General features: G+C 41.6%; 1 protein-coding gene across 1 annotated transcript in view; it reads left to right on the top strand.

The window, feature by feature from the left end:
* Positions 1–5,074: 5,074 nt before the first annotated feature.
* Positions 5,075–26,621, top strand: part of MMP20 (matrix metallopeptidase 20) — a 45,616-nt gene continuing 24,069 nt past the window's right edge. Inside the window, exons 1-6 of the mRNA XM_012770572.2 lie at positions 5,075–5,211; positions 14,015–14,262; positions 18,184–18,332; positions 20,227–20,352; positions 21,167–21,328; positions 23,413–23,554. Coding sequence (XP_012626026.1) covers positions 5,086–5,211; positions 14,015–14,262; positions 18,184–18,332; positions 20,227–20,352; positions 21,167–21,328; positions 23,413–23,554 — 953 coding nt within the window. The 5' untranslated portion in view covers positions 5,075–5,085. The remainder of the gene's footprint in view (positions 5,212–14,014; positions 14,263–18,183; positions 18,333–20,226; positions 20,353–21,166; positions 21,329–23,412; positions 23,555–26,621) is intronic.

Below are 26,621 nucleotides of genomic sequence, written 5' to 3'. Positions count from 1 at the left end.
ATATCTATGTGAACTTCAACAAATTATTTATCTTCCCTGAGCCCAAGTTTCTTCACTTGAAAACCGGGGTGTCATAAACTTACATGAAAAACAGGCATAAGGTACTTGGCTGAATATCTGGCATATAATAAGCATCTAATAAAGGTTCTGATTCCTTAGAGCAGGCGTCCTCAAACTACGGCTCGTGGGCCACATGCGGGTGTTTTTGTCAGTTTGGTTTTTTTTACTTCAAAATAAGATATGTGCAGTGTGCGTAGGAATGTGTTCATAGTTTTTTTTTTTAAACTATAGTTCGGCCCTCCAACGGTCTGAGGGACAGTGAACTGGACCCATGTTTAAAAAGTTTGAGGACCCCTGCCTTAGAGTAATGCTACACACCCTCATTTGATCTATTGTATGGGTTGATTTAGAATTTATCCATCTGAGAACAATATTCTTTTTCTTATGTGCATCTTTAATCATTAATGGATCACTCAATCATGCATTCATTTATTCAACACCTGTTTATTGAAAACCTATTTTGTCTCAGGCACTAGGGATATTGCTGTAAGCAAAATATATGGAGTCTTTATCCTCATCTTTACATTCTAGGGGTGAAAGACAATAAACACATAACAATATATAGTATGTCAAGGTAGACATTTAATGATGTCATGTTTATTTTTTCTCACAACTCTTATTCAATCAATGGCCAATTTTATAACCAGTGATGTCATAGAAGTAAGAAAATGTCATATATTTATTTTTATTAATCTGCCATAACATTTCTGGAAAATTTTTACAAATCATAGCAAAAAGTGATTCTGAAATCTCCTGCTTATGAACTGGACTGAGTGCCAAACAACCATTAGCCATTTTCATCCTTCCAATGTTCTTCTAATATAGCTGTGACTATCCTCAGTCTTACAGAAGAGGAGGTAAAAGTTTAGGAAGGTCACTGATTGTGTTGGACATTTTCTAGGTTTGGTTTTGATTGGTTTTGATGTGTTCCTTTGTCAGGGACATTTCCCATTACATATGTTATTGGTGGTGTCCACAGAAGGTGTCCTGCCTTCTCATACAGAAGCCAAGTAGGGGAGGTCCTCCTGCTTCTTGCCTCTGGACATCAGGGTGAGGACACATGACCCAGGCCCAAACAACAGACTCTCGCACCCGGGACTTTGAATGCTGAAAACTCCCGCAGCAACAGCTTCACTTCTCGGCTGGAATATTGTCTGGTAATAAGAGGCAAGGGTCTCACCAGATCATGCCTTGGCTTTGGTTTCTACTGCCCTTGTTCCTGCTGATTCCCCCAGACTGGGCGTCCATCTTCCCTGGCAATTCTCTGAGCTACCTAATATCCTCCCACCAAAGTATTGATCCTCTTAAATTAAACCAGGGCTGGTTTCTGAAGCTTGAAATTTAAGAACATTGATAACACATTGGAAATATAAGAAAATGGCCAAGTCAGTGTTTGATTCTATTTCTGCCTAAACAAAGCCTGTGCCCTTTACTTAAGTAAGACAAATAGACAATCTGTCACTTATTCAACAATTATTCAGCAACGTATCACAGCATGGCAGGTGCAATCTCAGAAACCAAAATGTTGAGGATTTACTAAAACTTCCAAGGAATTCAATTCAGCTAGAATATAGCAAAGAGAGGTTCTCTGTAAAATCTTGATATTATAGTTTAAAATCCTTATTCCCCTGCATTAGTGGCACATGGAAACTTAGGTTCTGTTCAAAGTTTCTAAGAAATCTACAGAATCCCCAAAGCATCATCCCTGCCTGGAGGCTACCAATATCCTGTCTCATGTATATTATTTTTATCATCCAGTTTTTCTACAGATACTACGTTTTCCTTATTTCTCTGATAGGGTCCCTCATTTCATTTCCTTGGAGTCATTGACTTGCTTTGATATGATCTTTTTAGGTTTGAATGATTGGATTTAAATTTAGATTTGATACAAAGAATAATTGAAAGGAAACAGACTTTTGCCCCCCCATGAAGAGAGAAAAATCAAGAAGAGGAAAATTCTATCAGGACACTACCAGGCATTGAGTCTTTCATTCTCTCTGTAAGAGTCAAAGGTGTTGCCTAGTATTGACTGTGAGGGAAAATTTTTTCACACTATCATTTAAGTGACCTATAAGAACATAAATTGCTATTCTTCCTCAAAATTTTTGCACTTAACAATTGAAGTTTTGCACTTGGGAATATTAGTATTGATTGCTTTCTTGTGTTAGAAGAGTAGATATTGGAACCTTTGAGAAGTGTCTAGATCCCACCCTATAGGCAGTTATTTACTTCAATCTACCTCCAAAAGTGAAACTTAGAATACTCTTTAGAGTCCTTGAAGTAAGAATGTAAGCTTCAGAATTCCTTCCCCTCCAATGCCCACCTCCCTACCTGCCTTTGCATTAAGATTGTCATGATGAACATTTGGGGGAAAAAAGGGAAGAAGATGACCAGTTGGAGGGAAGTTTTGAGGACTCAGCCCTTGTTCTTCAATTTTGGCAGCTGCTGTGAAGGGCAACAGAGGATAGGAGAACATAGAAATGCAAAGTTTTAAAGATTATTGTAATATCCTTTTCTTTTTCAGAGACCAAAAAGTGACAATTAATATATCTCATACATTCATTCATTCAACAAACTTGATTAAGTGACATTTTTATATCACATAGTCTTCAAAGAGCTTATAAGTTAGTTGAATGAGTCTAATGAATCTGTCTTTCTTTTTTTCTTCTGAGACACGTTTTGTGCATCTCACAGTATGAAAATACCACAGTTAAAAGAGATAAATCAACCTGCTCAAAGTCATATGGCAGATGTCAGAATTAGGACTTGAACCCAGTTCTAATGGATGCTATGTGGCGCTAGTAGATATCATGCTACATGATAGGTTACCCCATAACCTTGAGGAGTTTACATATGGTGGTACTAGATTATTAAGTATGGAATGTCTGATTTCCTTAAATACTAAACTTGACAGTTGATGTTGCTGGCATTTCACTTTAACACTTCTTTCTTTTCTTAAATTGTAAAGGTACGCCCTCATTCTTCCAAACACATATTTTGGCTTGTGATTGTCTTTCAAACTTTTTTAGAGCAATTTTTGTGAAATCATAGATAAGTCAAAAATTCATGTTATTTTCAAATGTGAGTTCCATCGTGGAACAGCTCAAAGTATCAATGAAGTGTTTGGGAAGGATGTAGCTAATGAACATACAGTAAGTTGATGGTATGAGAAGTTTCATTTTGGTGATTTTAATCTTAAGAATGAGCCATGTATGTGTCCTGAGACCAAGGTGGATGATAATGAGCTGAAAGCTGTAGTGGAAGCGAATCCATCTCAACCCATGTATGAATTTGTAGTAAGGTTTGACATTACTATTCCAACAATATTGGACCATTTGAAACAAACAGGGTAAAGGAAGCTGGATAGATGGGCACTGCATGAATTAAACAAGTGCCAGCAGAGAAATCATCTCAAAGCTTGTCTTTCTTTGCTGTCATAACATAAAGGCTAACCATTTTTACACCGTATTGTTATGTATGACAAAAAGCGGATTCTTTTTAACAATTGCAAGTGTTCTGCACAATGGCTGGACAAAGATGAAGTGCCAAAACACAGTCCCAAACCAAATATTCATCCAAAAAAGCTAATGGTGTCTGTTTGGTGGTCCAGTGCTGGTATTATCCACTATGGTTTCATGATACCTGGGCTGTCGATTACAGCAGATGTCTACTGCAACCAACTGGACAAAATGATGAGGATGCTTATGATTAAGCAGCTGAGATTGGTCAATAGAGACAGGCCAATCCTCTTGTAAGACAATGCTTGACCACATGTCACACAAACAATGCTGCTCCAACTGCAGCAACTGGACTTGGAAACTCTCTGTCATCCACTATACTCACCAGACTTTGCGCCAGCTGACTACCACTTCTTCTAGGCTTTGGACCATTTCTTGCAAGGAAAAATATTCTATTCTCAACAAGCTGTGGAAAATGCCTTTTGTGATTTCATTACCACTCACTCTGCATGCTTCTTTATTGCTGGCGTAAGCAAACTACTGTTGAGATAGCAAACCTGCATCGATAGTTTAGGCACATACTTTGATTAATTGTGCTGCTGCTTCTTTGAGATATGACAAACTACACTTTTGAATCAAAATCAGACATTTCATATTTAATGGCCCGATATTATTGTCAGTCTTTTGCAGATTGAGAAAACTGATGTTCACAGAGATTAAATAACTTGTCCAAGGTCACATAGCTAGGAAGTATCTTAAACAAAGTTTAATCTCAGTTTGTCTGACTCCAAAATGCTTTTTCCACCATGCATCACCATTTTTCCATGCAATCTCTAGATCAAAATCCATCTTACTTGGAGCCAGAAAAAAAGAATATGACTTCCAATTAACCAGAGTGCACAGAGAATGGGGAGCTCTGCCTGATGTTTTGGTTCACTAAGGTAACTCTTGTGTTAACTTATTGAAAAGCTTTCTAACAGTACCAGCTCACTTTCCACCCTAAGTCAGCACAGTATAATATAATGTTACCTTGATGATTCAGAATTTTATGTGTCTCAGAACCATCATTATGGACAGCATCTCTTACTAGAAATGTCGAGGCAGATACAGAAGATACAGGCGATTGGGTTGAATACACAGGCAGCCCAGGATTACTGTGAAGGTAAATTCAGTTATGTTCTAATCATTCAACTTTTCTGCAATCAAAATGGAAAAAGGCCCCCAAGCTGAGACTAATGAAATGTTTCAGCTGAGTTGGGTCCACACCAATCAAGTTTACCCCAGTTCCCCAATTCGTGTCAGTAGCTGACAAACTCCATTAAAAGGGATTGGTTTTCTCCTTTTGCCACTTGGTAAATCGCAAAGAGTGAGGCTTTCCTGACTCCTGCGTACGGTTCTGTTACCCCATCATCAGGCAGCTGTGTAATTACCGTTTGAGACATGAATCATCCCTGCTCGGAGGGCCCAGACCCATTTGACTCTATAAAAGGAGCTCAGGGTCGAAGTGCAAGTGTGCACTGTCTGCCATCCCCCGGGGTTGATATAATTACCGAGCCACGGTAAGGAGATGAAGGTGCTCCCTGCATCTGGCCTTGCTGTCCTCCTCATCACAGCCCTGAAGCTTTCCACGGCAGCCCCCTCCCTATTTTCAGCCACCCCCAGGACCTGGAGGAACAACTACCACCTTGCACAGGTTTGTGAACCTTCGCCCAATTCCCTCTTCCTCCTCCTGCCCTGCAAAACCTAACAGGGCATAGTGAGAAAATATGCAAAATATCTATTATACTTTTTAAATCATTTTATAAGTCCACTGAAGTCTAATCAGTGTTATCTCCTGTCCATCTAAGATTAGTATTAGGTGCATATGAGGTGCACGCGATGCATGACTGAATCAATAAATGAATAAATATCTATCTAGGTATCTTGCTTCATACAAAATTGGAAGTGGCTTGCAAATAACATGCAATACAAAAAGTCAAAGCAAGTATTTGAGGAATAATGTAAGAAGAAAAATAGAGGCAGAGAAGTAAACACCAGCCGGGTGCGGTGGCTCACACCTGTAATCCTAGCACTCTGGGAGGCCAAGGTGGGGGGATTGCTTGAGCTCAGGAGTTCGAGACCAGCTGAGCAAGAGCAGGACCCCATCTCTACTATAAATGGAAAGAAATTAGCCAAACAACTAAAAATAGAAAAAAATTAGCCGGGCATGGTGGCGCATGCCTATAGTCCCAGCTACTTGGGAGGCCGAGGCAGGGGGATCGCCTGAGCCCAGGAGTTTGAGGTTGCTGTGAGTTAGGCTGATGCCACAGCATTCACTCTAGCCCGGGCAACAAAGCGAGACTCTGTCTCAAAAAAAAAAAAAAAAAAGAAAGAAAAAGAAAAGTAAACACCAATATGTAAAATGCACACACTAGAAGCAGGTTGTGAATTTAGGTCTAAGCTTTCTAGCAGTCGCAGCAAAAAGATTAGTTGTGTTCACACTTTTTTTTTCTCGCCTAAATTGGTCCCAATGTGTTCACATTTTTTAAATGGCTCTTGTATTCAAGGTAACCTTGGTCAAAATTTAAAGTGGATGAGGGCCTTTCCTCTCTAAAGCATATTCCCCAACTAACCTGCTTTGCTTACACTTCCTGTATTTTTCCTCTTTTAAGATCTCTCCCATGTGACTGATGGAAAGAGTCTGATATAAATAATTCATATCAGTATTTTTGTAAAGGGTATGTGACTCAAAATGAGTCAGGATATCTATGCTTCCAAGTGTTTTTGCATTTAAAAGGGAGGTGGTAATCCTTAACCTAAAGAAATGGATTTCTAATGATGGAATTTCTGACATTAGGGAAGAGTGTGCAGAGGAGATGTTTTTGCACACTGGCCTCTCTTTTGAGGGTCTGTCACAATGGTAGCACCTCTGTGGTGACCAGCTCTGCCTCAGGGTTGCTTTCCTGCAAGCCAGGCTGCGCCTGTGCCCTGCTTGGCCATTGCGTCGTGGAGCTCATTTACACCCGTGCACTCTAGCATGTCCCTACCAATGTTTCTGCCACTTGTCCCTTCTAACTGGTCAGTCCCCCTCCCACACCAGTCCTTAAACATTTTGAATATTATCCCTGCATGTACGCAGATGCCCAGTACAGGCCTGTTAAATTGAGCTTCTTTTGATTTGAGCCCACTTCTAGAGGAACTAAATTCAAAATAACTCAGAATACTGCTACCTATTGAAAATTGTATTATACCGGTGCCATCTAGCTCTGGGTCCCTTCTTCCCAAAAGTCATTTCCTCTCACCCCACCTCACACCCTCTGATTCAGAACGTACAGAGGTTTTGTGACCGACAGAAGGAGAGCCATGCTGAGGCTGGAATAGATCTGAGGTGGCCAGAGACCCTGATTCTATTCCGGGGTTGAGGCAGACTACAGCCCCAGGGCCAGACCTGGCCATGTCTGTAAGATTGCATGTTGTCTATGCTGTTTTTATGTCACAACAGCAGAGGATAGCCTGCAAAGCCAAAAATACTATGAGTTCTTTACCAAAAAAAATGAGCCAACCCCTGACCAGTCTATGCAGAAATAAGGCCAGAAAGTCTTGGGTGAAGCTATTCTTGCTCCAGTCTGGGGTCTGCTAGGGGGGGTTGGAAAGAAGAGGATGACCTTGGACTGTTGGGGACCTTCAGTGATTCCTTACTTCTTCCTTTCCAAAATAAGTCAGTCCTCCTCAGTCTTCCTTATGACGTACTCTCAGAAAGGCCTTAGACCAACAGTTTCCAGTCATCAGCTCTGGGCAGGGATATTCATCACTCTTTAGAAGCCTGGAATGATCTGGGCAAACCTCCAAAGTGGATCCCAGCAACTAGAGAGAATTAGGTCCACCTTACAGTTTATAGAAATGTCATGTAACAACCTCGTCAGCCTTATAAAATCACAAACAAAAACATGACAATAGGCAGCTTAAGTTCACTTATTGAATGCTTGCTGGTGTGCTGGAGAGACATGAGTGAACAAAACAAGTCAAGTCCCTGTTTCAGCGTCCTTTCCATGAGGATGATGGGACAGGTGGGAAGGTGCTTGGAGGAGATAAACAAGTCAACCAAAAAGTGCACAAGATTACTCCAGAAAGTGACAAATGATATTAGAAATAAGTTAACCAGGATGATAGCGAGTGACTAGGGTAGGCACTGAGGGGAGACAGGTACTTTCAATGGAGTAGTCCAGGGAGGCTTCTCGGAGGAAGCAGCATTGGAGCTGAAACTGAACTGCATGAAAGAGCCACTCATGCGAAGACCTGGAGATGGGGTAGTCCAGGCAGAGGGAATGGAATCTGCAGCAGCCCCGGCATGAAGGAACTTGGAGTTGTGATCATCACACCCATGTGACAAATTGAGAGACCAGGAAGAGGGTCGTGAAGGAGTCCCAGGGACAGAGGCTGGCAGGTCATCTGGGGCCTGGTGGCCTGGGTCAGACTAAACAGAGAGAGTGCTTAGAAAGATGCTTTATTCTTCTAGATCGCTTGCTAAGAGAGAACAAATGGCAACTTGTGCCTGGAAACACCAGAGAGTCTGTATTTCCAAACATCATACACCTCTCCCTCCCAAACCCATGGATGCAAAAACCTACGCTTGAAAAGATAAACAAAGGCCGGGCGTGGCGGCCAGTAATCCTAGCACTCTGGGAGTCCGAGGCGGGCGGATTGCTCAAGGTCAGGAGTTCAAAACCAGCCTGAGCAAGAGTGAGACCCCATCTCTACTATAAATAGAAAGAAATTAATTGGCCAACTAATATATATAGAAAAATTTAGCCGGGCATGGTGGCACATGCCTGTAGTCCCAGCTACTCGGGAGGCTGAGGCAGTAGTATCACTTGAGCCCAGGAGTTTGAGGTTGCTGTGAGCTAGGCTGACGCCATGGCACTCACTCTAGCCTGGGCAACAAAGTGAGACTCTGTCTCAAAAAAAAAAAAAAAGAAAAGAAAAGATAAACAAGTTCTTAGTTAATTTATTTAATGTCCACTTGCTTCCTTTAAATTCAGGTTTGCTATTTTGCATAAAGTCTTCAAAAATGACGGAATGATAAAATGCTTACCTATTTTCATAATCCAGGGTTTTATTCTGGCTTTGTTTGCTTAAAAAAAATAAGTAGTATCAATATAACATTTATTGTTTTATCTACTAAAGGTATTTTATTCTGTATAATGCTTTCTGAAGCAGAAATGTAAGAGACAATAAAATAATGCTTTTTTCATATTCATACAGATAGGACTATAATGAAAGGTTGTTTTCTGTCACAGGCATAACTCTGAGCCCCTTGATAATAAAACAAATGTTTTCTGGGACCAAGGGATTTATGTGCAAAAATCATCTTCACAATGCAAACTTTGTCTGAAAAACAAGGCTCTTGTTTTTAAAGGAGGCTTGCTAGTATCAATATAACATTTAAAACAGATTGTTTTAGCTGTCTTTAAAAACAACAAAATCTTTCATTATCACATTATTACAAACTCGTAATTAAAGAAAATAAAAATAAAACCTTTCAAATACGAATTGTTAAAATCAGGTATTTTTACTACCATTTTACTTTCTGGGATAAAGACTTTTTAAAATTGTCATTGTCTTCAAAATTTGGTTCTTACTTTTCTATTTTGTCATAAGAAAATTTTAATTTTTATACTATTTTTATAACATTATTTTAAATAGTCACAAATATTCCAGAATATAAATGAGTTATAATTTATTTGACCATTTCTTTTGTTAAACAAATAGATTATCTCCATATGATTAATGTTTCTATAAGCATCTCTGTACATCGCCCTAATCTAAAGGATTATTTTTTAGGATAGGTTTCCAGAATGAAGTTAATGAGTAAATGGGTTTTTAAAGACTTTTGATATGTTTAAAAGCATTTTCACATTGAGGACCTCTTTGGATCCTTACACTGGTGTGGTCAGTAGGACAGAAACCAACCTGATTCTGTAGGGGTTTCTTTTGGTTTGGGGGGAGGGATATGTTTGTTTGTTTGTTTGTTTTGAAACAGAGTCTTGCTCTGTCACCTGGGCTAGAGAGCAGTGGCGTCATCATAGCTCACTGCAACCTCAAACTGCTAGGCTCAAGCAATTCTCCTGCCTCAGCCTCCCTAGCAGCTGGGACTACAGGCACACACCACCACGCCTGGCTACTTTTTCTATGTTTTGTAGGGACAGGGTCTTGCTCTTGCTCAGGCTGGTCTAGAACTCCTGGTCTCAAGCGATACTGCCGCCTCTGCCACTCAGAGTGCCAGGATTACAGGTGTGAGCCACCGCACCTGGCCAACCCCAATCTATAGGTAAGAAAGCTGAAACCACAAGAAATTGAAAGAGTTTGTCAAACTTGTTAGTGACACAGCCTGGACTAGAACCTAGGATTTTTCAGACAGCTTTAAAAGTTTTCACAAATCTATTTCTGTGAGAGAGAGAGAGAGAAAGAAAGAGAGAGAGAGAGAGAAAGAAAGAGAGAGAGAGAGAGAGAAAATGAGAGAGAGAGAGAGGGAGGGAGAGAGGAAGGAAGAAAATGTAGCTTAAACTTCACCTTGGCTTTTTAAGAGTTTAAAATCTGAATTTTAAACTCTTAATTCTTAGAGGCCAGGTGTGGTGGCTCGTGCCTATAATCCCAGCACTTTGGGAGGCTGAGGCAGGAGGCTTGTTGAAGCCAAGAGTTTCAGACCAGGCTGGGCAATATAGGGAGACCCTATCTCTCCAAATACAAACAATTCGCTGGGCAAAGTGATGCCCCTAGGTGACAGAGCAAGGCCGTGTCTCAAAAAAAAAATAAAAAAATAAAAACCACCTCTTAGTTGTCAGAAAGAAAAAGGACTAGGAAAGTGCTCTGAATGGGAAGGGTCGGGAGAGAGACCGAAGCTGCTAGCTTGGCTTGCAGGGACAGAATCCCTGGGCCTCCGCTATTTTTATCTGCCAAATACTGAAAGAGAAATAGAGAGAGAACCACCTTATATCAACCCTAAAACTGTGATTAACAATGGGGGACTGGGGAACAAATGATACAATTTTGATGTGTCCTGAAATTTTGAAATATTGTTGAGCCAACTGCATGCAAGTACTAGAGTATATCACGAAAGCAATTCTAAGTGCATATCTAAGTGCTTCATGGAACATTTTGACTTTGGCAAGGAAGTTCCCAGAATTTGGGACCATCTGTTAATTCTTTAAAGAAGCATATTCCCTTTTTTTGCCTAACCAAAAAGAGCTTAAACATTCACTGAGCATCTACTATGAGCCTAGAACTGTGTCAGGCACAAGGACCCGGAGTTGTGAAGCAGTGACAGGAAAGAGCTTGCAACTTAGCATGTGAGTGCCAAGAAATTGGTGGAAAGCTGCAGTTTATAATGTAATATGACAGGTGTTTTGCTGGCATGAGAACCACATCCTATAAGAGCTTCAAGTAGGGCAAAATTTGTTTATATCCTTGCAGTGACCAATTTTTGTTCTCTTCTTAAGTAAGAAGAGTTTCTAATTTTATTTCGACTTCATTAAAATGTACTGTTTTAATCCTGCCTGCTATGACCAGCCATAACTTACAGCCTTCGTGTGCTGTAAGTCTAACATCTCATGCATGTTTTAAAGAAACAGTTGGTTATAAAAATTGTGTAGGTTCATAGTAAAAAAATTGTAAAAACTCCATGATTAAAAAGAAATCATCTTAATTCCAACATTACTGTATAGCCACTATTAATTCCTCAGATCATATCTTTCATAACAAGACTTTTCTATGATTCAGAGCCAGCATTAGGGTGGGGCAAGTGAGGCAGGAATGCATACTGTCTTTATTTTAAATTTGGAAATTTTATCATTAATTTTTTTTGCATTAATTTGGTTTTTTTTAAATTTTGCACTAAGTCTTTGCACTCAGATGTCTAGGGTGACTCAACACGGTTAGCAAAAATTATAGAGATTAAAATTACTCTTTGAATGTATCAATAATTTGAAATATAAAAAAATCCAAATAAATAAGTTTGTATGAAAAGAAACTCCAGTTTTTTATTCTATTGCCACGCTTTGTAAAATCTGGGGTATTTAAAAAATTAAATCCCGAGTAGAATAAAGGGATCGAGAAAAAAGCAAGCAAGTGCAAAGGGTTAAAACGTTATTTATCTTGATTGCTGAGTTTTTGGTAACCAACCACTGGCCTCCTCGTAGTCCTGGTTTATAATGATGAATCGCTTCGTTTATAAACATGGCTCCTAGCTTCATAATAGTGGTAAACATGTTTTCCACTTAATTGACCATGAACATCTTCCTTTCTATGACCGTATTTTGTGAAACAAGAATTAAAATGTAGAGTATAGCAACCTCACAGAGAACAAAATATTTAAAAGCAACTGTCTTAAAAAAAAACACGGAGCATCTGGTGTTCTACACAGAGCTTAACTCTGACGAGCGCATTCAGATGTTGCCACGAGCATGGAATTCTCGCGTAAGCATTAACTTACACGAACAGGAGTGACTCATCGTGTCAACTTCATCTTGCAGAAAAGATCAGCAATATAAAATGCTTATTTAAGATGGTCTCATCAGAGAGGGAACAGAACGAAATAGTCATGGCTTTGTTTCAGAGAAACTCTTCTAGGTTTCAGGGCCTGGCGACCCAGGTTGCCTCTCTCTTTGCCTCCTGTTGGCTTCTCATGTGACCTGAGGTTTTTACAAGGGACGGGAAAGTGAGCTCCTGGCACATGCAGGGCAGGCAGGGAAGGATCAGTTGACTCTGCAGTGAGAAAATAGAGCGCCCTCTCCAAACACATGAGGAAGACTTGCTCCTGTTTATTTTTTTCCTTAATGGTCCCTCTTGTTGTATAAAACTCTGGGATGCTGGAAAGAATAAAGAAGAAATTAAGTCATCCATAATTGTCACCCCCCAGACATAATCAACATTAATATTCAGACATACCTCCTTTCATTTGTTATTGTGTATGTGTGCGTATTTGGTTTATTTATAAAATTATGATTATAATCTTATAAAGATTTCTCCTCTGCTTTTCTCAGTATATTGCCATTATATCAAGAACGTTTTTCTGTGCCATTAGTTTTCAAAACTGAGATCTTATTAGAGGCCTACTATTTCCTGACGTGAATATATAATAATATAGCTTAACAAATCTTCAATTGTAAGATACTAAGTTCACTTTTAATTTTGTATTATTTTATATGTATATTATTAAATGTGTACATAATATGTAAATAAGTAATTTGTATAATGTATATATGATAAGTAAATATATGGTTGCCATATATGTAAGTAATATACAATTATATCTAATAAACAACTTATATACAATTAAATATAGTTAGCTTTTCATATCCAGCTACATTCAACCAACTAGGAATCAAAAAAATTAGTGGAAAAAAAATAGATGGTTGTGTCATAATGAACATGTACAGACTTTTTCCTTGCCATTTTCTCCCAAGCAATACAGTATAACAACTATTTACATCGCAATTACAGTGCATTAGGTATTATAAATAATCTAGAGATGATTTAAAATATACAGGAGGATGTGCGTAGTTTATATACAAATACTGTGCCATTTTATATCAGGGACTTGAGTATCTGTGGATTTTGGTACCCAAGGGGGTCCCGGAATCAATCCCACACATACCAAAGGTACTGTATTTATAAATCTAGAGCTGCTCTTTGATTATATTCCTGAAATAAGTTAGGTAGGTGAAATTCATGGGCCAAAGACAGGCCTCAACCTCATATTTGCACAACCCTGACTCATTTTACCCTAATCCTAGCCCTGAGTCATGAAAAAGTGTTTTGAACTATATATACTAAGGGATTATAAGTGTTTGCGTGTAAATGAAAGCCTTATAATTTACAGCTCATTTTACTTGCCTCAAGGGCCAAAGAACCTGGCTAGGAAACCTGCCCATAGAAACAAACTCCACCCCATGTACTGATCACACCTGAACTGACTTCCAAAGTAGATTGACCCTCTACCTTTGTAAAGAATGAGAGACTGGAATACAATACCTCTGAGGCTTAAAAACATACTGATCTTACATTATGCATAATGAAAATATGATGCCAATAACTGTTTACCAAAGCAACCAGATGGCTTTTGTCTTGCAAATTGGGTAAAGAACTTCAGTGACAAATAATTGATCCATGAAAAAAATGTTCGTATTAGTTTCTTTCCATTACTTTTCTTTAAAAAAAAAATTAAAGCAAAAATGCATATTCATTGTGTTCATTGTAGAAAAATGATAAAATGCAGGTGGACAAAAGAAAATTATTAAATTATCTAAATTCCCCACGACCCCCAAAATAATCAGTTAATAATTTGGAACATATCTAAGTTTTGTCTATGCAAATGTGTCTATTTTTTTTTCAAAAAATGGGAATATATTCTACACACTTTTTAAAAAATATATCAGGAATAACGTTCCCTGCCTAACTCATTGAGCATGAGTATTTCGCAGACCACGTGGTAGACGCGTCAGCCTGCCTCTCCATTTCAGGCGTATCTTGACAAGTATTACACAAAGAAAGGGGGACACCAGATTGCTGAGATGGCTGCAAGAGGAGGCAATTCCATGGTAAAGAAGATTAAGGAGCTGCAGGCCTTCTTTGGCCTCCAAGTCACCGGGAAGTTAGACCCGACCACGATGGACGTGATCAAGAGGCCTCGCTGCGGGGTTCCGGACGTGGCAAACTATCGTCTCTTCCCAGGTGAACCCAAATGGAAAAAAAATACTTTGACATACAGGTAATGAGATCGAGTCTTTCCAAACTCAGAGAGAAACACCCCTGCCCTCTTTTTTTTTTACTTTTCTTTTAAAAATATCTTCCTTCTGATCTGTATAAAAATCCTGATTCCTAACAACCATATGAAAGAATAAGAACTTCTTAATAGCAACCATTAGGCGATGACAATGGCCAATTCACTGTGATCTCGGGACTGTGGTAATGACTGGCCATCTGGGGCATTACAGACAATTTTACCAGTTAGAAACAACACCTTGATCTTTAAAGAAAAGTAATCTAATCTAGGATTAATGACCTGACAGTACAAAGCAGTTTTCTTAAAAGAACCCATTCAGTAAGAAAGATAAAACTCACCTATTAATAAATTCATTTCATTGACTCCAAAAATCATTTATTGATTATTTATTCACCATCAATACATGTATTCCATTTTGGGGATGTAAAGGTGAATAGATGACCCTTCCTGACCTTAGGGAACTCACGGTCCTTTGGGGGAGGCAGACATGCCAGCACATAGCTAGCGGCTCTGTTTGAGAAGCAGGAAACCACAGGACTAAGCAGAAAGAGTTACCAAGTAGCCCAGGGACCGAGCAATGACATCTGATTTAAAGCTAAACAGAAGCAGTTCCACCCTTAGCTCCGGGCTACCCCCAACCTCTCCCTGCAGGCTTCCCTCCCCTCATCCTCTGTCCTCATCCTGTATAGACCAAGGAGACACACCCAGGGGAACCTTTGTCCTTCCCCCTGTGCCCTGGGTACCGAGGCTAGAATTTCCTGCCCCAGTGACGTGGACCTATTTTGGGGCCAGTGCGGTCCTCCTTCCCCAGGTTTGTCCAACCAAGTGCAGACCATGCTCGGTGGCCTAGCCGACCCTCAGCCTGAGGGTGGCACTGGAGGGGTTGACTGTGCCTACACGTGTGGATGTCACACATGCCAGATGGATGCAGGCTGCAAAAGAAGAGTGGCCTCCATTTGTGGTCTTGCTCCAGGCTTTGCAAATGTTAAGGGATTTCCAAGCAGAAAAGCAGAACAAGCACATAGCAGCAGCGAGGGGACCGGCTAGGGTGCTGAGCAGCATGCCCGCCACCAGAGCCTGGTGCTGCGGCTGGAGTAGAGACTGCAGGAAGGGGAATGGCAGGAAACGAGGCTGGAGACGCAGCTGCAGGGCAGCTAGAATGTGCTGTTGAGGAGTCTGGACTTTCTCTCCAGGACAGTGGAGAGCCAGGCCGGGACCAGGATCAAGTTGCGTATTTAGGATGGGCACATCTAGACGCTATCTGGAGAAGGGGAAAGGCTGCACTAGTCCAAGCCATGGTGTGCTGGAGCTGGCTCCCAACAGCTCACACCTGCCAATCTTTAAAGTGTCAAGAATTTTGCAGCCAGTTGTTAAGCCTCCAAGAATTTTGTGAGCTGGTTGCTAAAATAGCCATTATTAAATCATGCAAATTTGCAATTAAATAAATTATATTTATAAACAAAGGTAATTGAAACATCGCTTTTCATTTTACTTCATTTTATTATTATCTATGGTCATGAGGCTGTTTACATCTGTTTTATCTGCACGGTGGAAACACTGTGCAATGGTACACTATGTGCTCACTTCTTCCCAACCTCAAATTCAGCTTGAAATTAGCCATGGTGAGAGATTTACAACATGGAAACCAGCAAGCCATGCAAATCATGAGGGCTTTTCTCTCCCCTAATAACAGCAGTTGCTAAACTGTTCCAGGACACCAGAGTCCATTTGATGAAATGAGGGCCTGAACACAAGGCGTGGTCAAGATGATTCCATTAGGCCACTTGTCACCTGCTGTAACCCCATAAACCCATAAGGTGGCGCTCTGAACAAAAAAATCAAAGCAATTGGCATCGAAAAAACCCATGCAAAGTTGAACACATGAGTGATTATGAGATAATAAGAGTAAGATAAGGAAAATGTATATAAATCCATGGAATTTTTTTCATAATTTTTTAAAAAATAAATTGTGCCCTGTGTTAGTGTGTGGCTAGGTACAGCACAGACGAGGGGCAGGGAGCCAGACAATGTGAGACACGGGAAGTCTAATATCCTGTGATTAAGCTGGGCAGCCCCAAACCCCCTCAACACAGGCACACTGCCGTCCACACTTGCTCCCAAACAACTGCCCCATCCCCTCCCTACAAAAAGACACTAGAGGCTATCTTAGTAGTCTGTCTGTGTAGCTAACAACTTCTTAAAACCCAGAGGATTAAAAAAGAAAAACTACAGCAGAGTGCTTATGTGCATAAGTTTTGGAGTCACAAAGAACTGGGCTCAAAGCCCGACTGATCATAAAATGTAAATGATTATTATTATTACCTGCCTTTCATGAGCTGGAGTGAGGATTGGATAATATACCACATTTAAAAATGCTTAGAACAATGCCTGGCACATAGTATGTCTTCAAGAAATATTAGCTATGATTACTATTGCTTTATCAATCTCTACACCCTGGGCAGGATTTTCTCCACGTTCTTTTCTTTTCTGGTGCTGTCCCTTTCTGCATTCTTGTTTCCTCCAGCCCAACACACATAGTCGGCCCAAAAATCCACCTGACATATTAATAAAGGAAGGGAATTTCAAGGTACTAACTATCCAGACTTGTGATAAATCACAGATTAATACTATACAGTGGGCTTGGCATATTTTGAAAGCATTTAATCATCCCTTTAAGGGTCTTTTTGGTTTCCACCATCAACTCTATGGCTCCCTCCTCTTGGTCCCAACCTCTGGGGTTATAGAGCTCCTTGGTCCCTCCCTCTAGAGTCCCAAATTTACTATCTTCTCTGTGGGACACGGTCCTTCCTTTTGGGACCCCAGGATTGCTGCCATTGGTCCCTGGTTGCAGTTGCACCACCTGCATCGGGATAGCCGAGGATATTTGTTAAAACACAGATTTCTGGACCACACCTCTATATTTAACAATCTTCCTAGGGAGTTACCACGGGTCCTAAAGTTTGAGAGCGACTGAGTAGCCCTAAAACAGCTAGCTTTTAGTCTTTAATTCATCATCGTTAAGCATGTGCTGAGCATCTTCTACGTGTAAGGCACTAGACTAGGAGCTGGAGAAAGAGAAAGTAGGCTCAGTTCCTGCTCCCAACGCAGCCTCCCACAGACCCGGCTTCTCCCTGGGCATCCATCAGCCCAGCCCAGCCCCAGGGCCCAGGTAGAAGTTGCTCTCTCCTGCCTTGCCTTTGCACGCAGCCAGAGACCCCAGCCCCTGCGCTCCAGAGCTGAAAGTTCTAGAGAAGCAGCAACTCTGTCTTCACTTTGTCAAAAAAGCTCTACATGTTTCTGCCGTCAGATGTCGTCGTCACACTAGGACTCGCTGAAGGCTCAACCCTTTTTCAGTTCCACTGAGCATCCTTTTTTAAAGTTAGCCCTTCCTCTTTAAGAATGCATTATTTGCAGAAAAAAAAAAATACATTCCCCCACAGCCCTGGGGAAATCCTGATGGCCTTTGAATGAGAATTTGCAAAACCTGAAAACTCCACATTTGTATTTCTTATAATTGCAAACTTTCATTCCCTTCTGGGGAAAAAGAGGTCCCTTCCCTATTACAACCACTTTGTGCAAAATGGATTTTTTTTACGAGTTATCATGTTACACAATCATTATTCTTTAAAATCAGCGGTAGTATAATAATAGTGGATGCCAAACTGTTTCAGTACCAGATTATCTACACTGTCTCTCATTTCTCCCCTTCATTTGTCTTGTTGTTTAATAAGCAGCAATTTAACATACACAAAAGCAAAATAAGAATTATCACTTCAGAGAAAAAAAATCTAAATTGATGATTTATGTTCAACATTTTTGTTTTTAATACAACCTATAGCATAATTCTTGCCTTCTTCACTCACGAGCATTTACTGAAGGGAAAACACGTTCCTTTTATTTTCGCAGAATATCCAAATACACCCCTTCCATGAGTGCTGCCGAGGTGGACAAAGCCATAGACATGGCCTTGCGGGCCTGGAGTAGTGCTGTCCCTCTGAACTTTGTCAGAGTAAATGCCGGAGAAGCGGATATTATGATCTCTTTTGAAACTGGAGGTACTGTGGTATTTCTTGGGGTTCATCTACTAGTTCAAAGGAGACTTGTTCTAGAGCTGTTCCTTCTACACATTTAATCCAAGCGATCAGCACAATCCTCCTTCGCACAGGGTTATAATGGGCAGAGACTGGGACTATGGTAAAGTCATGGTCTTCATCTGGCCAGAAAATAGGGACAGAAGAGTTCTTAGCATTTCTTGCCATCATGAGACCCAGGTGTAGAACGGATTCACTGTAACAAGCTTTCATTATGGTTTTTGCCCCATTTAGGGACAAATTCTGTCAGATTTTGCTTTCCCATTGGCCACCTCATCCAGTCCCATCATGGTGTTCATTGCAGTGTACCCTTCTTCCATATTAGCCAAGAATCTCCCACCTTGAATTCTCACTGATGGAAGTAAATTCCACAGTGACCTTGATGTAGCTTTTTGCCCTTCAGTGATTGATGGTCAGGAAAGTGGTGTTCCTGTCTTGCCCACACTTGCAGACTACCCTTTGGAAGGCACATGGGAGGCCCGCCTCCAACTTGCCCCCTTCTCCATTCCTCACCCACCCTAGTGAGGGGCAGAGGCAAAAGTTCGCAATGGCCTTGGTGAAGAGCTCTGCGCCTTTTTCAGAGAAACATGTCTAGGAAGTAGACAAAAGACAGGCCAAATGGCCCATGAAATTCCTTTCCCTTCTCAGCTTCCTAATAGTCAAGGTAAGTGACAGCCACTGGCTCTTCCCCTCTGCAGATAATGTTTCTAAGTGTCTTTGTCGTTTCAAGTCCTGATCTTAATTTTAATCTGATGTCACTGGGGGAAAGCATGCTTAGGAGCTAGAAGAGAGAAGATCAAGCAAGCCCTGAGCACAAACCCTTTAGAAATGGCCTTGGGTATGCAGCCTGGCCCATGGCAGGTCCTATTTCTCCCAGAGGACCAAGGCCACCCTGGTGAGGTGGCAGGGCCGTGTGACTCAGGACCGTGTGACTCAGGGCAGCTTTGGGGGCCATGGAGTTAATGTCTGGTGTCCTGTCCCTAACACACAAGCTGGCTAGGGACAGTGCTGCCATTGTATCCAGTCCTCCAGGCGTGCAACCTGATTAAACAGCATTGCACTGAAACCTGAGAAAGAGCTTACCAGAACTTTGTTTTGTTGGGTTTTTAAAAAACAAAAACAAGTCATCCTCTCTAAGACTCTAAAAAATTATAAAATATAGCTTTTTCTACATCCTTCATTTTGTTCTTCCTCCTTTTCTATTAAATTTGCAAGGAACTTTTAATTAAAATAGATAATAAAACAAAAACACAAAGCTTTGAAAGTTAGGACTTTATAAGCACCTTTATTACTTTCATGGGTTTTACACATGAAAACATATCAAAATTACAGAGAAATGTGGGTTTGTTTTTTTTTTGACACTTCCTTAAATTGCACTGTACTGTGCTATAGAAACAGGAAGCACACACTGGTTCAAGGCACGACCACCGTCTCAGCTGAATCCTATTTCAAGAGCTCATTCTGACAATAGGTTCACCTGCCAAGCAGTGGACTAGTTTGCTATCCAATGCTCCTTTGTTCTTTCTCTCTTCGTAATCTATGGCATGTGCAAAGTCCACAGTGCGCTGTGTGTCAGTTAACAGATGTCAAAATAAAAACAATAACCAAAAAATGTTTTTTGGGTTTTTTTAATTTTTAACACTTACTCTCTCTGCGGTATAAAATAGCCCTTTTTGTTCTTCAACGGGCAGTTACTCATTGACATGTGACTTTCTTATTATTAAGAAATGAATGAATTATTGAAAAGTAAGTTTAAGTGTCGGCGCTATTCAAAATGTTTATTTCCTGTCATGTTATGTGCCCGTCAGAATTGCTTAGAAGGACTCAATCCTGTTGGCCTCTCTCCCCACTCGTTTAGATCACGGGGATTCCTACCCATTCGATGGGCCTCGAGGGACTCTAGCCCATGCATTTGCCCCTGGAGAAGGTCTCGGAGGAGATACCCATTTCGACAATGCTGAGAAGTGGACTATGGGAATGAATGGTATATATGCACAATTCACCATAACCTGGAAAATATTGTTCCTTCTTCTGGGCCTCCATCATGAAACCTTGAGGTTCAACGTCCCAAGCCACCCTTTAACTAGGGGGGCTGGCTAGGAAAAACAAGTAAGCCAAAAATCCAAAAGGGAACACCATAAGGGAAAAGATCCACCCTCAGTTGTGTTGTAGACGTGTCTGATCTCTGTTCCATAGCACATGATCTCAAGACCCGGCAGGCCCCTCCTCAACACACAGCTCTCTTTTCCTTCATAGTACGTGTTGTTTCTCGCTTGTACTTGGAGATAGGCTACATTCAGAAATGAGGCAGGGAATCAGTACTCTCCTGAGAGGTGTGGTGGGGATGGGTATAAGGCTTCCAGAATATCATGAAGGTCATAGGAAATCTTCAGTGTGAAATGTGTGTGGATAAAAAGGAGGAGGCTGTAATAGCAGGGAACTGTTAAGGCATTTGTGGTCGAAATCTATGTATCATAAGCCAAATATCATAGCCACTATTCACTCCGAGGCCCTTCTTAACCAAGCTCCAAAACACCATTGACAATGAGCAAAATAGATTGATTTCTATTTCCATCCTCCCTGACCCCTAACCCCTTTCTAGCCAAGGGGAAAAGAACCAGACCAAGGTCGGCAAAGCTAAGAGCCAGAATAACCTACTAGCCTTTGAATAACCTAGTTATGAAGAGGAGATGCATTACATTAATTGTGATTTGGGCATAAATTCTCCTGTAAAGACAGAAGATGGAGAAGACAAAAACCCATGTTGATGCTGTCTTTCTCTCTCCCACATTGTTTAGGTTTCAATTTATTTACTGTTGCTGCTCATGAGTTTGGCCATGCGCTGGGCCTGGCCCATTCCACGGACCCATCGGCACTGATGTACCCAACTTATAAGTACCAGAATCCCTACGGGTTCCGCCTCCCCAGCGATGATGTGAAAGGCATCCAGGCGCTGTATGGTACGATCACTACACTTCTTTGACCACTAACCGTGAGAGTGACAGGCATTCAGTCTCCAACTTAAAGAAAATGCATTTTACCTGCATAGGTAAAGACTAAAACTAGAAACCACAGCTCCAACTATGCCTTCTTGTAAAGAGCTCATTTGCTAGTTATGAATATTGCTTTCTTCTCTAAGATGTGTGATTGAATTTTACATCTTTCCCTCAGAGCATATTGGTCCCTGGATAGCCATGGAAAATCCAATCACTTGTCTGTTTACACACTGGGCAAGAATGAATAGATTTTATCGTTCACCCATATGGTACTCACCCATTTGCAGATCGGTGACCTTATCTCCCTAAAAATAGCAACAATGATGATAATAACTCCACTCAGCCATGCACAGTCTGCAGATTACAAAACATGTTTGGATGTGTCGTCTCGCATGAGTCTGTGGGGTGTGAAGAGTTTTCCTCACTTGGGGAGCTGAGGAAGCTGAGGCTCAAAGACAATAGTTATCTTCAGACATTCACAACTACCTCAAGTGCTAACATCCTTTCAAAAAGTAATAAGAGGCCTGGCATGGTGGCTGACACCTGTAATCCTAGCACTCTGGGAGGCCAAGGCGGGAGGATTGCTCAAGGTTGGGAGTTCGAAAGCAGCCTGAACAAGAGCGAGACCCCATCTCTACTAAAAATAGAAAGAAATTAATTGGCCAACTAAAAATATACAGGAAAAAAAAATTAGCCGGGCATGGTGGCACATGCCTGTAGTCCCAGCTACTCCGGAGGCTGAGGCAGGAGGATCGCCTGAGCCCAGGATTTTGAGGTTGCAGTGAGCTAGGCTGATGCCATGGCAGTCTAGCTTGGGCAACAGAGTGAGACTCTGTCTCAAAAAAAAAACAACAACAACAACAAAAAACAAATGTAATAAGAGATTATTAGAAAACCTGTATCCAATTCAAATCCATCATGGCCTGAAAGGTCACTGCCATTCTGGTGGCCACTGTCACTCCTCCAGGAGCCAAAGCACATGTTCTGAAGTGGCTAGTAATACACAGGTAAATGAAATGTAAAAACAGGTTTATGTTGCCAGGGAGCATACATGTCACCAACCCCAGACCGCTCCTGAGCCTCATCACATCTCTGATCTGACCAATTTCCAGTTTCTGATCTTCTCCGGAAGCCTCACCCCACCTTAGATCCTGCCCACATTGCTAACCCCTGCTCCATCCCTACTCTGCAACCACCTCGACCCTTGTCAGGCCCTGAGCCTTTCTCCTTTCCCATGTCTCGCTCCTTCCCTGAATCTCAGCTCTGGGCACAACAGGCTTCATCAGGGAGCAGGGACCTGCCAGGGCAATGGTCCACCCCGCCCAGCCTCACTCTTCCGTGGCTGGCGCCGTCCTCAGAGATGCCGGGTGGGAGCTGAAAACTCACTGACGGCTCTCTCAAAGAGCAGGTACCTGTTTTACAAGAGGATCCACCAAAAGAAACTTCAAATAACAAACATATTCAGTGTTCCCCAATTCCACAAGAATTCACTCCATCTTTCCTGCGTGCCTAGGCTTAGGTCTGGAGTAGGATGCCAAGGAGTATACGAAAATAACAGGAAAACACACAGGAAAGGTATAATCTTATTGAGAAAAAAACAACTTAATTACAAAGAAATAATTCATGGCAATCCTTAAATTACATTTCTAATTTGGAACACCTATAGTTATCAAAGAAGCTGTATATAACAGTAAAATAATAGTGACCATTTTTTGCACACTTACTATGTGCCAAGCACTCTACGAAGTGCTTTACAGGCATTATGTAATTCTCACAACTGCCTTCTGAGATAGGTACTATTATTATTAGCCCTCCTTTTTCACAATTCAGAAAGCTGAGGTTTTAAACAAGATAAATTACTGGCTTCAAATCACACAGCTCAGTAACCAGAGAAGCCCGGATTCGAACCCAGGTCTGCCTGCGCGCAACAGCCGTGCCCGTGATCACATACAGGGCGAACGCGTGCCAGCTCCCCTGGGTCTCTAGAACAGAAGCGCACACACCCCAAGTTCCTGTTACCATTTTGACCGAGTCACCTTGAATCCTAGGACCTCGGAAACCATACCTGGGCAATCCCGCTATGCCCCACGGCCCCCCTCATAAGCCGCCCACGCCCGACCTCTGCGACTCCAGCGCGTCCTTCGACGCCGTGACCATGCTGGGGAAGGAGCTCCTGTTCTTCAAGGACCGGTAAGCCCAACGCCTGCCGCCGGCTCGCGTCGGGCGGCGGCTCCGCCTCCAGACGAACCTCGCTCTCCAGGTCCTTGCTGCGGCCACGCACGAGGATCGCGCAGAAATGCTGTCTCGTGTGGCAGCAGGGTGGGAGGCGGGGGTCTTTTGGGGAGGTGAAGAACTGCCAAACCTGCCATCACGGCCTGGCTGCTGTGCTAAGTGTTTTCCATATTTGTACAGAACTTTTTCTAACCCTTTTCACTGCAGAGATTAGAATTCCCGATATACGGATGGAGAAAACAGGCCAAAGAGAGCAAGCTATTTTCCCAAGGTGACAGTTCAGAGGCTGAGCTAGGACGTCAGCCCAAGTTTACCTGGTGTCTGCTTTGTTTACACTGTTTACCACTGCCGCCCTAGTGGGAGCACACAGCAAATGCTCGATATTCACCGTCTGGTGAATGAGAGTTGGCTAGCTGCATTGAAGGGCAGGTAACAAGTTGGAAGGATGGATGGATGGATGGATGATGAGATGGATAGACAAGTGGGTGCTCAGCCTTCTTCATTAACTCATTTTTATTCAAGGTTTCCTAAGGTTTCCCCTGGCAGATAGCATAGCAAAGGCAGGTCCCTTTTCTGCCCATGGCCTTGGAGCAAGGCTGCTCTCTCCATGACATTGGGAACTGTAACTACTTCTTTCCATGGAGGAAAAGAGAAACAGCAACACTCACCCACACGCCTCCCTTTGCTGGAGTCAGAATTCAATCACAACCAGAATAGGTAGAGGCAGCTCAGGAATATTCGTGTATGATATTTCCTCTTCTTCATTGCCAAAGTGTTCATTGAACCCATACTGGGCGCCAAGCACTGTTGCCATATCTGAGGATATAAATACGGATTGAAACTCTGTTCCCTCCCCGACCTTTGCATAGCTTGCAGTTACACAAGGGAGAAGGGCGTTCAAAAAGCATTGCAAGACGGTGTGGCACGAGCTCTAAAAGGTAGGGCTGTGATAAGTAGCCGAGACAGTCCGGAGAGGCGATGTCTGAGAAAAATATGATGTTCCTTTTTTATTTTGTACTTTGGGGAATAGATTTTTAAGCTGTTCTTATAAAAGTCCTTTTTGCCCATCAGAACATAGAGAGCCAGGCATGGTGGTTCACACCTGTAATCCCAGTGACTCAGAGGCTAAGGTGGGAGGACCACTTGAGCCCAGGAGTTTGAGTCTGCAGTGAGCTATGACAGCACCACTGCACTCCAGCCTGGGCAACAGAGACCCTGTGTCTAAAAAAAAATTTAAAAATAAAAATAAAAAAAAGAACAGAGAAAAAGTAACAGAATATTTTTTAAAAAGCAAAATCTACCTAGGGTCCCACCACCCAGAGTGTATTCGTCTGCTAGGGCTGCCATAACAAAATACCACCGAGTGGGTGGCTTAAACAACAGAAATTTATTTCTCATAGTTTTGGAGGCTGAAAATCCAAGATCAAGGTGCCTGCAAGGTAGATTTCAGTCTGAGGCCTGTTCTCCTGGTGTGTAGGCAGCCACCATCTCACTGTGTGCCCACACAACCTCTTCATGCACATGGAGAGAGAGAGAGCTTTCTGGTGTCTCTAATAGAGCCTCTGGTAGTCTCTAAGGCCACTAATTCCATCATGAGGACCCACCTTCATGGGAGTCTCATCTAAACCTAATTATCTCCCAAAAGCCCCATGGCATTGGAGATTAGGGTTCAACATATGAATTTACAGGGGCACAAACATCCAGTTCATAACACAGAGTATTCACATTGTCAACCAGATTGTTGTTTATCCTTTCAGGCTTTTTCTCTGGCTAGAGAGATACATATTGTAAATATGGGAGGGGGCAAGGATTTCCACACAAATGCAATTTCACTAGTTGCATTGATTCGCAAACACTTTTCAGTCACAAATATTTCATTTTTTATGCTAATGAATTTTAATTTTAATCATTTATATATTTTATTCCAATAAATAGGTAGATCATTACTTATTTAACCAATCCCATACTTTTAGACATCTAGATTGCTTCTAATTTTTTTTTTTTTTTTTTTTTGAGACAGAGTCTCACTCTGTTGCCCAGGCTAGAGTGAATGCCATGGCATCAGCCTAGCTCACAGCAACCTCAAACTCCTGGGCTCAAGTGATCCTTCTGCCTCAGCCTCCCGAGTAGCTGGGACTACAGGCATGCACCACCATGCCCGGCTAATTTTTTCCATATATATTAGTTGGTCAATTAATTTCTTTCTATTTATAGTAGAGATGGGGTCTCGCTCTTGCTCAGGCTGGTTTCGAACTCCTGACCTTGAGCAATCCGCCCGCCTCAGCCTCCCCACTAGGATTACAGGCATGAGCCACCGCGCCCGGCTGCTTCTAATTTTTAATAATTAGGAACAGCTTGAACCAAACCTTCAACACTGAGTAGAGATTCACTTTTCAAAGGCAAATTAGAGCAGAGCTCAGGAACCCAGGTTTTCACATGGGACTAAGTGGGCTTAAGTTCTGTCCCTACCTCTTACTTCATAAGGTGACCCTGGGTAAATAACATGCAGACACATAGTGTCAAAAAATCGCAGTTACTATTTTGAGGAATGGGAATAAGAAAATGCATTCCATGGCATGAAGGCTTATAAAGAACTTGAGATATTTGGAGAACCCGATTGATTCTTTTTTATTATTATTACTTATTTTTAATTGATAATATAGTTTTTAAGATGTATTGATTATTGATGTTATTTTTATTGATTATTACCAAAAAGTAAAGCAAATGGAATTGGCAGGCAATGACCCAGGAATGGGGGGCAAGGTGCAGGGCGGGAGAAGTCTAGAGCACAGCAGTAGGTAACATAGGCTTCCCCCGAGATATTGTCTGCGTCAATGACAATGACATTGTCAGTGTCTACACTGCCTGCACACTGACATAGCATATATTAATAGCTATATAATTCAGAGATAAAGAAGCAATGCTAGCCATCGTGGAGAGTGCAGCTTATTGTTTTGGTAAACATCAGTGGTTGTGGTAGGGGCAAAGGAAACAGGGAAGTCAAAGATATTATACCATTTCATTC

The sequence above is a fragment of the Microcebus murinus genome, chromosome 4 (genome assembly GCF_040939455.1).
Source record: "Microcebus murinus isolate Inina chromosome 4, M.murinus_Inina_mat1.0, whole genome shotgun sequence".
In the NCBI taxonomy this organism is placed as follows: Eukaryota; Metazoa; Chordata; class Mammalia; order Primates; family Cheirogaleidae; genus Microcebus; species Microcebus murinus.
Note: the sequence above shows the minus strand (reverse complement) of the source record. Positions and strands in the feature narration are given on the sequence as shown.